This window comes from Vollenhovia emeryi, unplaced genomic scaffold, assembly GCF_000949405.1.
Source record: "Vollenhovia emeryi isolate VEMERY1.0 unplaced genomic scaffold, V.emery_V1.0 DF939180.1, whole genome shotgun sequence".
Taxonomy (NCBI): Eukaryota; Metazoa; Arthropoda; class Insecta; order Hymenoptera; family Formicidae; genus Vollenhovia; species Vollenhovia emeryi.
This window is the reverse complement of record NW_011967186.1, coordinates 1,318,124-1,332,888: the sequence shown is the minus strand read 5'-3', so window position 1 is coordinate 1,332,888 and position 14,765 is coordinate 1,318,124. Positions and strand designations below refer to the sequence as shown.

Here is a 14,765-nt window from a genome sequence, read left to right as displayed (position 1 = left end):
CCCTTAATAATAGGTAAAACCATTCGACCATACGCTCAAGCATTCGCGAGAAAAATTTATTTAAAATTTTTCCACATGCGTATGTACCGAGTCGCTCACAAAATATCTCGCGAATGCTTGAGCGTATGGTCGAATGGTTTTACCTATTATTAAGGGAGGTGTAGTATTGCAACATATATCAAGCTCATTAAAATCGGAGAGAACATATGTTGGCCCTCCCCTTGTAAGTATTTTTATATAACTCAATTCTTTTAAAAGATTTAAAACTAATCTATATGTATGTGTATATAAATTTTCATATATACTTATATGAATGTATATACATATATGTATATGCACATATATGCATATCGTTACGTTCGGGAAACGTTTGTCGGCCGCGCACTGTTTGCTCACTCGCACGTCCATGCTTGCACTGTTAGGAATAGCCATACTTGACTCGTTGGAAAGAATTTTATTATCAGACAAAGACAACAGAAAGGAAAGACAATACGACTGCGTGGCTTGATGGTCTATCAATCTTCTTGGCAATAGTAACTATTTAACAACAGCGACTCATTATCAAATTATTTTTCGACTTCTTCACGATCGTAACTCGATTTGGCTCAATCCTAAGAGTCGTATCAGCGCGTAACAATATTTATAAATCATGCTAACAATATTGATAAATATTAATAATAAATATTCGGTATTCTTCAGAAGTGATAAAATTATTTATGTTATGTTAACAGAGTACGAATGTGGGAAATGCTTTATACTGCATGGATTGGCCACTACTATCAGTTAACGAAAGAAAAGAATTGTTGATAATCATGTTACGGAGTACAATTCCTATAAAATTCACTAGCAGCTTCTTAATAACTCTGTCTCTTCAATCTTACAGCAATGTTAGTAATCTCGTTGACACATTTATGACGAAAATTTAGTTGAAAAACACAATCAAAATTTCATAACTTTATTCTACATAATTCTGATTTCAGATCTTAAGAATGTCGTACACAGCATTCAATGTACTTCAAAAGTGAAATATAAATAATTATAAGTGTACTTAGGCATGATAATTGTGTAGTTTGTCATAAATTAGTTAGTAAATTCTAAAATATTTATGTACGCATTTATTTTAACCTTATTCTTTATTACGATTCTAAGAATATTGGCACTAATCCACACACACATACATATATATTTTTGTATACTGTAATATAATGCAACAGTTTCATTTCATGCACAACTAATTTTAGCTTCAGCATGGAGTCAAGGAAAAGAAATTTATCAGTTTTTACGTCACATCTAACATATTGCACACAGAGTTGACCTATAGTCATATTGTATATTTGTAGTCGGTATAGCAAGTCGAGCAGTAATTAATTTAGAAAATGTGTAAATATTTTAACATTGCTGTTAATGCTACATTATCTCGTATTTTATGCAACAAGAAAAGGCTCTATGAGATATACGGTCTGCCACACAATAAAGAAGATAAAGAAATTCGATGAGAATAATAACATGTACGCGTCTGTAAAAAGTAATATCCCTCGACTAGTATAAGCAGGAAAATTTTCACAATTATAGTCTTCATAGGAGCGGAAAAGGAAGTGGAAAGGGACGAGTATTGCGTAATGAATATCTAAACGATGCAATGTCGATTTTTTAATGACACTTATTATTGATACTGAGGTAAGTTGAAGTACGTAAAACTATACATACTCCATCACAAGATATGCTCGACTACGTTTAACTGAAATTTATTGATATTCATAATAGCGAAACATGTTGTATCTGTAATATTTGTTAATTCTATTGTATTAATAAAAAGTAAAATAGTAAGAAAAATGTTCTAATACAAGTGCGCGATAGACTTCTACAAATACTGTTTTTTAATTGGGTTCATACGAATAGTCTATTACATTAATGTTACTTAAGATCATCAGATTAGTAAACCAACAAGATAATAATTATATGCAATCTTCGTGCAAAGTGAATGAAATCTATCGCTGACATGCAGTTTCACGTGTGCGATTTAAACATTAATTTGTGGAATTTAGTAATAACATATTCAATTTTGTGAAACTACTTTTCGTATCAAATTTGTTTTCTCTTACAATTAACTTCTGAATATTTAATTGGATATTCAATGCTTTAAGATACTTGTTGGAAACTTTTTACACGTAGAAAGAGGCTTCACTTTTGTGTATCACTTTGATGAGTTTGTAAAGAAAGGGATCCAAATATGCAAATACTCACTCTGAATTTCTTTATACATACACTTTGTGGTATATGGCAACCTATTGAGTGGTCTTCAAATGTTGCAAAACTGTTGTATAATGTATTTACTTTTATTGTAATACTCACAGAGTATTTTTTTGTGTTAACACAATTTATGGATATAGTTTTTGTTGTCGACAATATTGATGATTTTGCCACTAATACTCTAATGTTCCTGACTATTGTTGCTGTATGTTGCAAAGCGACTGTCATTGTAGTGCAACGAAATGCAATTATTAATTTGGTACAAGTATTGTTGAAAACACCGTGCAAACCTCGTAACGAGGATGAAGCAACGATACAAACAAAGTTTGATAAGTTTATCAGGTATGTATAATTAATTAGAAAAATTTTATGACAAAACATTAATCTAACTTGCACAAAATGTCAAAATAATTTGATCCACATACGATATATTATTTCTGACACTTCTGGATCCAATAGAACATGTTAAATGTTATATTTTTAGCGTTTTCTTCAGAGCCTTTATTAATTGTTGGAGTTTGTTCATTTTGTACATAAGAATTATCATTCCTAAACAACACGTATGTCTTAAAGATGTCTTTTAGACATGCGTGCTGTATGGGATTGTCACATAAATTTCACAACTTAATAATTACTTATGTTGTATTGAGCTAAAAAATGTTTTTGTAAATTATATATATATATATAATTTATATTTTTTATAAAATATACAGGGTGGGGCAATAACTATTAGGACCTTAAATATCTTCGAATTTATAAGGCCCAGTGATTTGTGTAACCAAAATTCCACGGTACGAAGGGACTATCATAATAGCAATAATATTTTTGTCCAGGTGGAGGTGCTTCGGAGATACCAACGTCATCTTAATTTTTTAAAATGTGTCCGATATGTCTTTTTCCCATAATATGACAGAGGAGCGCGAAACACGTTCAGAACTCACGACACAAGATCATTGAACAAGATTTAATGGGAAGAAAAATCGATAATACATTTTTATTATTGAATGAAATTTACGTTTACAAAAGATGTTCGAAGTGATGGCCATCATTATCGATGCAAGACTGGATTCTTCCGATAATTGATTGGCTTGCTCTTTTAATAACGTCAGGAGTTATTGATGTACAGGCTGTAATAATGGTTGCATGTCTTTTGATCAATTTTTCTTTCCATTAAATCTTGTTCAATGATCTTGTATCGTGAGTTCTGAACTTGTTTCGAGCTCCTCTATCATATTATGGGAAAAAAACATATCGGACCCATTTTAAAAAATAAAGATGACCTTGGTATCTCCGAAACGCCTCCACCTGGACAAAAATATTATCGCTGTTATGATAGCCCCCTTCGTACTGTGGAATTTTGGTTACACAAATCTTCCTCTGGGCCTTATAGATTCGAAGATATTTAAGGTCCTAATAGTTATTGCCCCACCCTGTATATAAACTCACCTATACCTATTATTTTAAAATTGTATTATACACAAATACACATCCGCAAAATAATTAAATTCTGTCTTAAATTTACGCATATTTTCGTTATATTTATAAGACGTAAGAGTGAAGTTCAATTATCGTAAATGAATGAAAGATCTTCTTTCTGTATGTACAGGTCATATTCAATAAAATATTCACTTTTGGCGACAGGCTCCTGTACATGTGTCACAATAGGATCGATTCTAACTATTATGCAAGGTCACATGCCTTATCGAATATGGCTGCCATTCAATTTCAAAATACCTATAGTTTTCGAGATTATCTCTATTCATCAAGTTATAGCTGTAATTTTTGCCACTATGATAAATGTCGGCACGGAAACCCTAGTCTTCGGATTGTTTTTGCAAACGTGTGCTCAGCTTGAAATTTTCGAAAGTCGTCTTCACAAATTAGTAATTAATAGAACGATTAAATATTTAGAACATCCTCTCTCTTCATCGAATGAAAATAAAATGGAAATATCGCAGTGCGTACATCATCATCTCAGCATTTATAAGTGAGTTACATAATGAACCGTCCATATGTATAATATTCAAATGTCTACTATATGTGCGTGCGTGATTAAATGGTTGCGTATTTAAATGCATAAATTAATTAATACTTTTTGTAATTTTGTATAATCATTTTTTATAATCATAATTTTTTATAATCATTAAGATTTTATGGTGATGGTGAAATATTTGAAGTCCAAAGATTTTGACAACTTTGTTATAGTCTTTCTATGAAAAGTTGAACAAGACTTAAGTGAAGATTAAAATGCTTGCTCTGAATCAATCAAGTAGCTTTTGTTTTAAAACTGATATGTTTTGAAATGTTCCTATAATTTTTGAAATACTACCAATTACGTTATAAAGTTATATTTCAAGCTCGTAATTCTATTACTTTTTACTTTAAAGTAATTCTTTACTTATATGTAAGGTAAGATTAACATGAGCTCATTGCAGATATGCCAAAAAGGTAAACGTTATATTCAACCAGGTGCTCTTCATTCAGTTCTTTGGCAGTATACTGGTATTATGTACAAGTGTATATTACCTGTCAATGCATATTAAAGAACTGTCTGCAATTGCAAATTTATTAGTATACACCATTTGTATGTTCGTACAAATATATGTTTATTGCTGGTCTGGAAATGAAGTTATTCTGAAGGTAATTCTGTCGGCTCCGTATATTCTCTTCTGATATACTTTACTGAGATGGTAGTAAAATTGCGAGTACGTTCGTACGATTTAATGTTTTGTTAGATTTCATGAGATAACATAATGATTTACCGACACATTTAAAACTATTCTATATACTCGTATATTCACAAATTTTGTACGTATAACGTTAGCAATGTGGATAAAGTCGTTCGATAATATTTGCAAAGTGATAATCTTATTTATATCATGTCAGAGTACGAGCACAGGAAACGCTGTATATCATATGGATTGGCCATTACTGTCTGTCAATGATAAAAAAGAATTGCTGATGATCATGATGCGTAGTACTATTCCTATAAAGTTCACTAGCAGCTTCTTGATAACTGTGTCCCTTGAGTCTTATAGCAATGTTAGTAGGCTTGTTGCAATAAATACTTTGGTGACAAAGTAAATGTCTATACGTAATATTATCAGTAACACGTTTGTAGTACATGTCGGGAAACCTAACCGAAACTTTTAATAACTGCACCATTTCTAATCTACATTTCTCTAACTTTCTTTTTAGATTTTAAAGACATCGTACACAGCATTTAACGTACTTCAAAAGTGAAATATGAATAATTCAAAGTGTACCTAGGCATGGTAATTGTGTAGTTTTTCATAAATTTGTTAGCAAATAAAACATGTTTGCTTACCCATTTGCTTCAACCTCTATTGCGATTCTAAAAATACTAGCGATAATGCACGCATATTAAGGTACACATTTTACCCAGCATAATACAATGTAAGTTTCGTATATAAGAGTACATATACAAGCGGCACTAATTTTAGCATGGAGGCACGGAAAAGGAACTTCTCAGTTTCAGCACATGTAATATCGCGCGTGGGGTTGTCATGTAGTTATTAATTGTGTATATTTGTAGCCGGTATACATGTAGACTTAGAAAATATCTAAATATTTTATACATTGCCATTGTCGTTACATTATCTCGTATTTTATGCAAAGTACGGTTTTGTGAGAAATACGATCTTCCATTCAATTCTGATAAATATATAAATATACAAATGTTTTATTCGATGGGAATGACAGTATGCGAGACCGCAAAGAACTGCATCCCTCAACGGTTATAAGTAAGCGAACACGCAATTATAGTATTCACGGAAAAGAACAGATCGTTATAAATGTCTAATAACTCTATGTCGATTTTTTAATAACATATTATTAATGGTACTAGGGCTAAAAAGTGGAAGCATGTGAAAGTGTACTTAGTCTGTCGGTTGACGTGCTCAGTTATATTGAATGTAATTTATGAAGGTTTACAATAATAAAATTATATGTCATATCACTGTTAGTATTTCTTAAGTCTATTCAATAGTATTAGCAAAATTTTGGAGAAGCAACATTTGAGAAAAAGATACGCGATAAGTACTAACAAATATTCCTTTCTAGTCGCACGAATGGTACATTGCATTGGTGACAAAGTAAATGTCTATACGTGATATTATCAGTGACACATCTGTAGCACGTGTCGGGAAACATAACCGGAACTTTTAATAAATCCGCCATATTCAACATTTCTCTAATTTTCTTTTTAGATTTTAAAGACATCGTACACAGCATTTAACGTACTTTTAAATAGGTACATTGAAATAAGATCGCTCAATTCTGAATCCAAGACACGTTGTGAGCGATGTATGTGTTAAAAGAATGAGATTTGTCAGAGATATTTACGTGCAGTGTTTCGCGTGGGATTTAAACTTCAATTTGTGGAACTTACTAATCGCATACTGCATTTGATAGAATTTTATACTATCTTCTGTATCTAAATTCAATTTTGACTTATATAACTATACAACCGGACATCTAACAAGAATATATAAAAAGCGATATCTTTTAGCAAAGCTTGACACCACTTTTTAGACTGTTTTACATGTAGAAAAAGACTGACTTTTCACCATTGATAAATTGCCCGTAAAGAAGGAATCTCAAATATGCAAATACTTTCTCTGAATTTTTTAATATATACCATTTGTGGTATGTGGCGACCGACCGAATGGTTATCAAATGGTGCCAAATTTCTGTATAATATATTTACTTGTATTGTCCTAATCTCGGAATACTTTTTCACGTTAACTCAATTCCTGGATCTCCTCTTTGTTGTTGATAACATCGACGATTTCGTTGCTAATTCTATATTTTTAATAAGTGTTGCTGCTCTTATATATAAAGCGACACTTGTCGTAACACGTCGCAACGCGATCATTAGCTTGGTGCAAGTATTGTTGACAGCGCCATGTAAACCTCAAGATGAGGACGAAGTGGCAATACAAACAAAGTTTGATCAATTTATCAGGTAGGTATCACGTACTTTTGTCAGGATAATGTGATGAAGTAAAGTATTAGAGTAATCGCATAAAATGTCTATGCAATAATATTATATTCATGTACAATTGGAATGTATTTCTGCTAGTTTATCATTTCCTGCAAACAGTTATGTACTTCTTGCTGAATTTTATATTTCAGTGCTATTGTTTTTTTTTCTTTACCAATGTAGTAAGTTTTTACATTTAGTTGAATTCATAAATATTTCTTCTAAAGTATATTTTAATAACATACACGTCATACTATTATAAATAAAAATAAATTATGTCATTATAAATTTCTGCCAAATTTGAAAAGTTCAGTTATTACAGGTAAAGTTCAATTATCACAGGAGTGCAAAGCTTAATAACATGTAATTTCAATTGTACATTTACAGATCGTGCTCAATGAAATATTTGCTTTTGTGTACAAGCTCCCTTACAGGCGTCATAATAGGATCGGTATTAAATATTATGTATGGTCAACTGCCGATTCGAACATGGCTGCCATGGAATGTAACCAATGTACCTCTAGTGTTTTGGATTATATCGGTTCAGCAAATTATGAGTGTAATTTTCGGCACTCTCATAAATGTCGGCACGGAAACATTAATCTTTGGGCTGTTTATACAAACATGTGCCCAGATTGAAATTTTCGAAAGTCGTCTCCAGAAATTAATAATTAATATAACATATCTGGATACGCTCTCGTTATCTAGTAAAGACAAAACCAGGATGTCGGAATCCATACGTCATCATCTCAGCATTTACAAGTAAGTTGAATGACATTCCCTTTTAATCCACGTAATCGCACACTTCTATGTATGTATGTTTACATGAGTTTATATATTATTTAATCTCAGTATCTAAAAAGTGACTTGCTCGTAACAATACCTATTGCTATTTATAATTGTTTAAAAGTTGCGATTTGAAACAATGATACTCGTATTATTAAATACTGTACTATTCAATACTGTTCAATTCAATTGCGTATATAATACAAAACTGTTACAGATATGCCAAAACGGTAAACGTTACTTTCAGTAAAGTACTCTTCATTCAGTTTTTTGTTAGTACAATGGTAATATGTATAAGTGTCTATTATATGTCAACGCATATTACGGAATTGTCTGAGATTACAACCTTATTAGCGTATACCATTTCCATGTTTGTACAAATCTATATCTATTGCTGGTCCGGAAATGAAGTCATACTTAAGGTAGCTATCGGTATTCTACAGTCATTAAACAGTTCTTTATTGCCAATGAGTCATTCGAAAATCGCGAGTATTTTCAAAACTCAAAATTTAACGTAATTTTATGAGAGTTTAACTTTTCTAGCGAATTAAGAAATTATCTAATGCTTAAAAGGAAGACTCTAGTAGCACAATATATTAGCGCAATATTGGGAAAGAATGTAAATCTAGATTCCCAATATTGGTCCAATATTGTAAGATAGACGCCTTTTCTTATTTAGCGAATATGTCTATTTAGCAATATTGGTCTAATATTGCATCAAATTAGACTAATATTGCTATTATATTGTTAAATATTAGCCAATGTACTTCCAATATATAAATCTAATATTATATAATTATTATCGTGCAATATTTAAATTTATTTCATGGTCAATATTGGCTCTACGTTGGACAATATCGGTCAATGCATTTCTAATATAACCAACACTGGATCAATAATTAGCCAATGTTTAGCCAATGCACTGTGCTACTAGGGGACACTTGTACTTGTGTGTATATATGCATACACATTTATATTAAGCTAGTAATAATGTTATTCGGTATTATCATGTAATAATATTATATATTATATGGGCAGAGTCAGAATATAGGAGACGCTGTTTATCATATGGATTGGCCATTACTGTCAGTCAACGAAAGGAAAGCATTGCTGATGATCATGATGCGTAGCACTATTCCTATAAAGTTCACTAGTAGCTTTTTGATAACTTTTTCTCTTCAATCATACAGCAATGTTAGTAGCATCAGTATTTTGGTAACTGAATTAATATATTATATATGTACTCGTATAGAGATATATATATATCATATTCCCTAATTTCTTTTAGATTTTAAAGACATCATACTCGGCATTTAACGTACTTCAAACACGAACTTGATGTCACGAAATGCGTATAAATGACCTATAATGCACTTAGAGAACATAAATTTTGTTTTCTTTAAATTATAGTGACACTAAATCTGTGTCTAAAATTCTGTTTGTGTATTTATTTCAACCTTACTCTTTATTCCGAATAAAAAAATTATAACACAAATGTGCATTTCGCCATAATACGATTCATATTTCGATTTAAGGTATAAATAACAATTTTCGCTTTAGTTTTAAAGTCGGGAAAGAATCATTTCTCAGCCTGGGCTACATGTGTGACGTATAGAGTATAAGGTTAATGCATAGTTCTCCTGCACATTTGTCATCCCTCATAGAATACAGACAAGTAACTTGAGACATATGCTCTAGCATATTGTACATCATTCTTATTGCTGCATCTCATCTTGTGTTTTTATGCAATAAAGCAAGAGACATTACGGAACATACGATATTTCTCGCAGTTCCGATGGACAGGGAGAATAATATATAAATATCATTCAAGGGAAATATAACAATGTGCGTAAATGTACAAGACGACACCCCTCAACGGTTGCAAGTAGGACAACTTTCACAATTACAATATTCACAAGAACAGAAGAGAATGTGTATTTTATATTATAATAAATGGTTAAACGAGCTCATGTCGATTTTTATAAGTGTTTTAGCTTTAGAATAAAAGTCAGAAAAGAATAGTTTTTCAGTCTACATGTGATGTATTGAGTATAAGGTTAATATGTAGTTTTTCCGCACACTTGTCATACCTCGCAGTAGCCTGGCAAATAGCTTGAGAAAATATAGGTACCTACCCTAAGTACATTATACATCATTCTTAGTGTTACTCGTGTCTTGTTTTTTTTTATGTAACAAAGTGAAAGACCTTACGGAAAATATTATGTTCTTCGTTCGTCTTCCGGTGGACAGGAAGACGTACAAATGTTTTATTCAACAGGCATATAACAATGTGCACGAACGTAAAAGACGACATCCCTCGATGATGAAGTAGGGAAACTTTTACAATTATAGCATTCACAAGAACGGAACAGAACGTACATTTTATAATATAAGGGTTAAACGACTTCATGTCGATTTTTTAATGGCCGTAATTGACGGTACTAAGGGTTGACAAGATGTTGAAGTGGGTAAAACTATACATAGTCTCTCGTAAGACATGCTCGGTTACATTTAAATAAAATTTATTGACCCCTAACGATAATAAAATAACATGTTCTATCAGTGTTAGCATTTGTTGTATAATTCTGTTGCATTAGTAGGCACAATTTTGAGAAGCCAATATTCTGAAAAAGGTGTGATAAATGCTTACAAATAGTGCTTTGTGGTTGTACTTATACACGCAAATCATACGTTGCATTACATTTAAATAAGGTCGTCTGATTTTCAACGCACGATAATGTTCTATGCAATCTGTATGTAAGACGAATAAAATTTGCCGCAATGAGATGGTTACATTCGGTATTTAATGTGCAATTTAAACATTAGTTTGTGGAATTTACTAATAGTGTAATCTACAGTGTTATTTTACTTGCTTGTATTAAATTCGGTTTTTCTTATAATTATCTTACGCCTGGGGACATTTAATTGACATATTTAAGAAAAGATGTTTTCGAAATGCCTTAAACCACTTTTTTAGATACATTACACGTGAAGAAAGAGAGCCAGATATGGAAATTCTCTCTTTAAATTTTTTAATATACACCGTTGGTGGTGTATGGCGACCTGTTGAGTGGTCATCGAGTGGTGCCAAACTGCTGTACAGTGTATTTACCATTATTATAGTAACTTCGCAATACTTTTTGGTGATAACTCAATTTATGGATATTATTTTTGTTGTTAATAATATCGATGATTTTGCCACTAATACTCTAATGTTCTTGACTATTGTTGCCGTTTGTTGTAAAGCGACTGTCGTTGTGGTACGTCGGAATGCAATCATCAACTTGGTGCAAATATTGTTGAAAGCACCACATAAACCTCAAGACGAGGATGAAATAGCAATACAAACAAAGTTTAATAAGTTCATTAGGTGAGTTTATATCTTTTTTATCAATATATTTCCAAATTATCATTTCCCCACATAAATTTGCAACGTTCTGTTTAATTAAACAACTTTTTATCGAAGATATTTTTTTAATATTATTGTAAACTAGTATCAAGTACACACAATGTATACAGGGTGTACTAAAACCACCGGATATCCTTTTAATCGCAGATTCCTTAGAAAATTTCAAGTGGAAAATTCTAATTAAAAAAAATATCGAGGCTATGATAGTTTTTAAATAATAAGCGATTATATTTCACGAATGACAGGTCTGGGATTTCGCGCGCTCAGGCACGGCGACATGACGAGTGATAAAAGTGTTCCTATGTGTTTCGCGAGCGAGCGAGAACCAAAGTCACCGTTTAACGGGACAGAAAATATTTGGAAAGACGATGATCCGGTTGTTTTAAAAACTTGAGGATAAGAGAGGCAGGAGACTAGATTGAATCTAACTGAAAATTCCAAGTTTACTCAGAATATCGGAGATCGACTAAATCGAAGGATATCAGTCTGATCAAGATGCTCATCATAGTGAACCCCTCCCTTTTATTAATAAGACGTTACACAAAGTTAACAAAAGAAATGGTTAAAGATAACAAGAGGAACAATTAATTCGAGAATGAATCGTTAAGTCTGTTGTGAAAGTTGTCACTATGCTAAAAAGGACGATATTCGTAGGAACACCTTTATCACTTGTCGTGTCGCCGTACCCGAGCGAAATCTCAGGCCTGTCATTTGTGAAATGTAATCGCTTATTATTTAAAAACTATTATAGCCTCGACATTTTTGTATTAGAATTTTTGTCTTGAAAGTTTCTAAAGAATTTATGATTAAAAGGATGTCCAGTGGTTTTAGTACACCCTGTATAGAGTTTACAGAATAGCAATTAAATTTTATAATTACAAATTTCTGTAAATTGTAAGTACAAATAAATTGTGATGAAGTTTAATCGCGGTTCTACATTTGCAGATCGTGCTCGATAAAATATTCACTTTTGGCGACAGGCTCCATGACAGGTCTCACTCTAGGATCAATATTAAATGTTATGCATGGCCATTTACCTTATCGAATATGGCTGCCATGGGATTACAATATACCTACAATGTTTTGGGCTATATCTATTCATCAAATAATAACTTTAATTTTCGCCGCCATCATAAATGTTGGCACAGAGACCCTGGTTTTCGGATTGTTTATACAAACGTGTGCCCAGCTTGAAATTTTTGAAAGTCGTCTTCAAAAATTCATAATTAATAAAACAGTTAGATGTCTGAGACATACACTTTCGACGTCGCACAATAAAAACGAAATAGAATTATCGGGGTGCATACATTATCATCTTAGCATTTGCAAGTGAGTCACGTAAGAATTCGTTTTTATAAATATACCTAGTTGCCAACTTATGTACGTGTGTACACATGCATATACGTTATTCAATCGTCATATCTCAAAACTGCTACTATTTAGCAATCAAAATCAAACATAACAGATATTGTTCGAAATTAATAAACTATAGTTATGAGCTCGAAAGCAGAGCATTCTCAAAGCGATTTAATTACGTGTATGTAGCCATTTTGTGGTAAGTTGCGCAGAAAAATAAAAATATATATATTATTTAGATTTAAGTACTCGCTTAGAAGTAGTTCTCGTTTCAGTAAGTGGAGCGCGTTAAAACATATCTACCAGGATGTTTAAAATTATTGAAATTGTAGTATAAAATTATATATTGTGATAGTAACTGTTTTACTCATATGCAGGATTAACATATGAATTACAGATATGCGAAAACAGTAAACGACGTATTCAATCAAGTGTTCTTTGTCCAGTTCTTTGGTAGTATACTGGTGTTATGTACAAGTGTATATTATCTATCAATGCATATTAAAGAACTGTCTGCAATTGCGAATTTATTAGTGTACACCATCTGTATGTTTGCACAAATCTTCGTTTACTGCTGGTCCGGAAACGAAGTCATTCTTAAGGTAACTATATCTACATATATTCCATCCGTACCAATATATGTCTTGCTGAATGAATGGAAAATGGCAAACGTGCCTTTATACAATTTAAGTTTCTATAAGGTTTTGCGAGATAATCTGACAAATAATTTGTTGAATAAGTTTGAAGCTATTCAATGCCTGAGTTGGACATTAAGAATGTCTACCCAGTCCAGCAAAATGTTGGCAGATTGGCAGCAGATTCGTTAGAAACCCACGCCAAAACCATAGCCATCTGTGTCCGCACTTGGCTTTTGTTTTGGGAACAGAGTCTGTAAAACATACTCTATCAACAGATTGTCGGCAGAAACCGAACAGATCCAGTTATGTGAGCAGATTTTGTTGTATTTCTGCTGACACGCTGGCAACGTGCCGACTATATCAATTTCTGTATGCAATCTGCAGTCTTTCTGCCTTCAAAATTTGTAGTGTGCATTTGACGAAATTCTGACAGATTTGGGTATCTGGGTATTTTCTATACATGAATTATAACTATAGTTAATGTTTACGTGCGTGTGCGCAAGGGTATGTGTATGTAAGATTAATATTATTAAAAAAATTATTCGGTATTGTTATGTAATAATAACTTTCATGATATCCTGACAGAGTACGAGCATAGGAGATTCTATCTATCGCACGGATTGGCCATTACTATCTATTAACGAGAAAAAAGGATTGCTGATGATTATGATACGTAGCACACTTCCTATAAAGTACACTAGCAGCTTCTTGATAACTTTATCTCTTGAGTCTTACAGTAACGTTAGTACCGTAATTTTAGTGTCCAAACAAATACATATTAACATATTAAAGAGGTACACTGTGATAATGTCGATATTTGTCGTATATGTACGAAAATGTGATAGGAATTGTTTTTCATAAATGCCTAATTTTCCATATTAATGTTTGCTTCTAAATTTTCTTTCAGATCTTAAAAACGTCATATTCAGCATTTAACGTATTACAAAAGTGAAATCTGAATAATAATGTAGTTTTTGATAAATTAGCGATTCTAAACCTTATAAATTTGGTTTGCACACATCCTTACTTCAGCTTTATTCCCTATTCCGATTATTCAAACATTGTAATAAGCAGGCACGCACGCATTAAGTGTAACTATATGTAATACAGTTTAATACACACGATAACTTGTTTTGACATATATAAAGAGAAACTGATTTAAGTCGAGCGTTAATTGAACATGAAAAATATACTTTCTTTCAACATTACCTATGACACTCTTTTATGATTGTATCAGACATGATCCACAGTGAACTTCCGGCTCACTCTCGTCATGCAACTCAGCGAACGGATGTGCGACAGTTAACTTGAAAAGCACTTA

The 14,765-nt window shown here is 32.2% G+C and overlaps 3 protein-coding genes across 8 annotated transcripts; all 3 read left to right on the top strand.

Moving 5' to 3' along the window:
* Window positions 1-672: 672 nt before the first annotated feature.
* Window positions 673-5,565, top strand: LOC105563183 (odorant receptor Or2-like). Its single transcript, XM_012014559.1, has 6 exons — window positions 673-887; window positions 981-2,592; window positions 3,857-4,237; window positions 4,686-4,890; window positions 5,137-5,292; window positions 5,449-5,565. The coding sequence occupies exons 2-6, from the start codon at window positions 2,231-2,233 to the stop codon at window positions 5,491-5,493; spliced, it is 1,149 nt and encodes a 382-aa protein (XP_011869949.1). The 5' UTR covers window positions 673-887; window positions 981-2,230; the 3' UTR covers window positions 5,494-5,565.
* Window positions 5,566-5,638: 73 nt separating this feature from the next.
* LOC105563184 (odorant receptor Or1-like) lies at window positions 5,639-9,477 on the top strand. 4 transcript variants are annotated; one of them, XM_012014562.1, is made up of 7 exons: window positions 5,639-6,231; window positions 6,334-6,365; window positions 6,480-7,237; window positions 7,643-8,017; window positions 8,259-8,463; window positions 9,080-9,235; window positions 9,330-9,477. In XM_012014562.1, the coding sequence occupies exons 3-7, from the start codon at window positions 6,876-6,878 to the stop codon at window positions 9,378-9,380; spliced, it is 1,149 nt and encodes a 382-aa protein (XP_011869952.1). In that variant the 5' UTR covers window positions 5,639-6,231; window positions 6,334-6,365; window positions 6,480-6,875; the 3' UTR covers window positions 9,381-9,477. The 4 variants fall into 4 exon arrangements, with proteins under 4 accessions (XP_011869952.1, XP_011869951.1, XP_011869953.1 ...); XM_012014561.1 differs by having other exon boundaries at window positions 6,334-7,237; XM_012014563.1 differs by having other exon boundaries at window positions 5,639-6,365; window positions 7,679-8,017.
* A 61-nt stretch (window positions 9,478-9,538) lies between these two features.
* LOC105563182 lies at window positions 9,539-14,614 on the top strand. 3 transcript variants are annotated; one of them, XM_012014558.1, is made up of 5 exons: window positions 9,539-11,411; window positions 12,396-12,779; window positions 13,204-13,408; window positions 14,030-14,185; window positions 14,352-14,614. In XM_012014558.1, the coding sequence occupies exons 1-5, from the start codon at window positions 11,050-11,052 to the stop codon at window positions 14,394-14,396; spliced, it is 1,152 nt and encodes a 383-aa protein (XP_011869948.1). In that variant the 5' UTR covers window positions 9,539-11,049; the 3' UTR covers window positions 14,397-14,614. The 3 variants fall into 3 exon arrangements, with proteins under 3 accessions (XP_011869948.1, XP_011869947.1, XP_011869946.1); XM_012014557.1 differs by having other exon boundaries at window positions 9,539-10,674; window positions 11,019-11,411; window positions 14,030-14,407; XM_012014556.1 differs by having other exon boundaries at window positions 14,030-14,407.
* Window positions 14,615-14,765: the final 151 nt, after the last annotated feature.

Coding starts and splice junctions, on each gene's coding strand:
- LOC105563183 (XM_012014559.1), top strand. CDS start 2,231: ATGCAAATACTCACTCTGAATTTCTTTATACATACACTTTGTGGTATA. Junction 4,891..5,136: donor GAAATGAAGTTATTCTGAAG/GTAATTCTGTCG, acceptor ATATCATGTCAG/AGTACGAGCACAGGAAACGC. Junction 5,293..5,448: donor CCCTTGAGTCTTATAGCAAT/GTTAGTAGGCTT, acceptor CTTTCTTTTTAG/ATTTTAAAGACATCGTACAC.
- LOC105563184 (XM_012014562.1), top strand. CDS start 6,876: ATGCAAATACTTTCTCTGAATTTTTTAATATATACCATTTGTGGTATG. Junction 8,464..9,079: donor GAAATGAAGTCATACTTAAG/GTAGCTATCGGT, acceptor TTATATGGGCAG/AGTCAGAATATAGGAGACGC. Junction 9,236..9,329: donor CTCTTCAATCATACAGCAAT/GTTAGTAGCATC, acceptor AATTTCTTTTAG/ATTTTAAAGACATCATACTC.
- LOC105563182 (XM_012014557.1), top strand. CDS start 11,050: ATGGAAATTCTCTCTTTAAATTTTTTAATATACACCGTTGGTGGTGTA. Junction 12,780..13,203: donor TATCATCTTAGCATTTGCAA/GTGAGTCACGTA, acceptor TATGAATTACAG/ATATGCGAAAACAGTAAACG. Junction 13,409..14,029: donor GAAACGAAGTCATTCTTAAG/GTAACTATATCT, acceptor ATATCCTGACAG/AGTACGAGCATAGGAGATTC.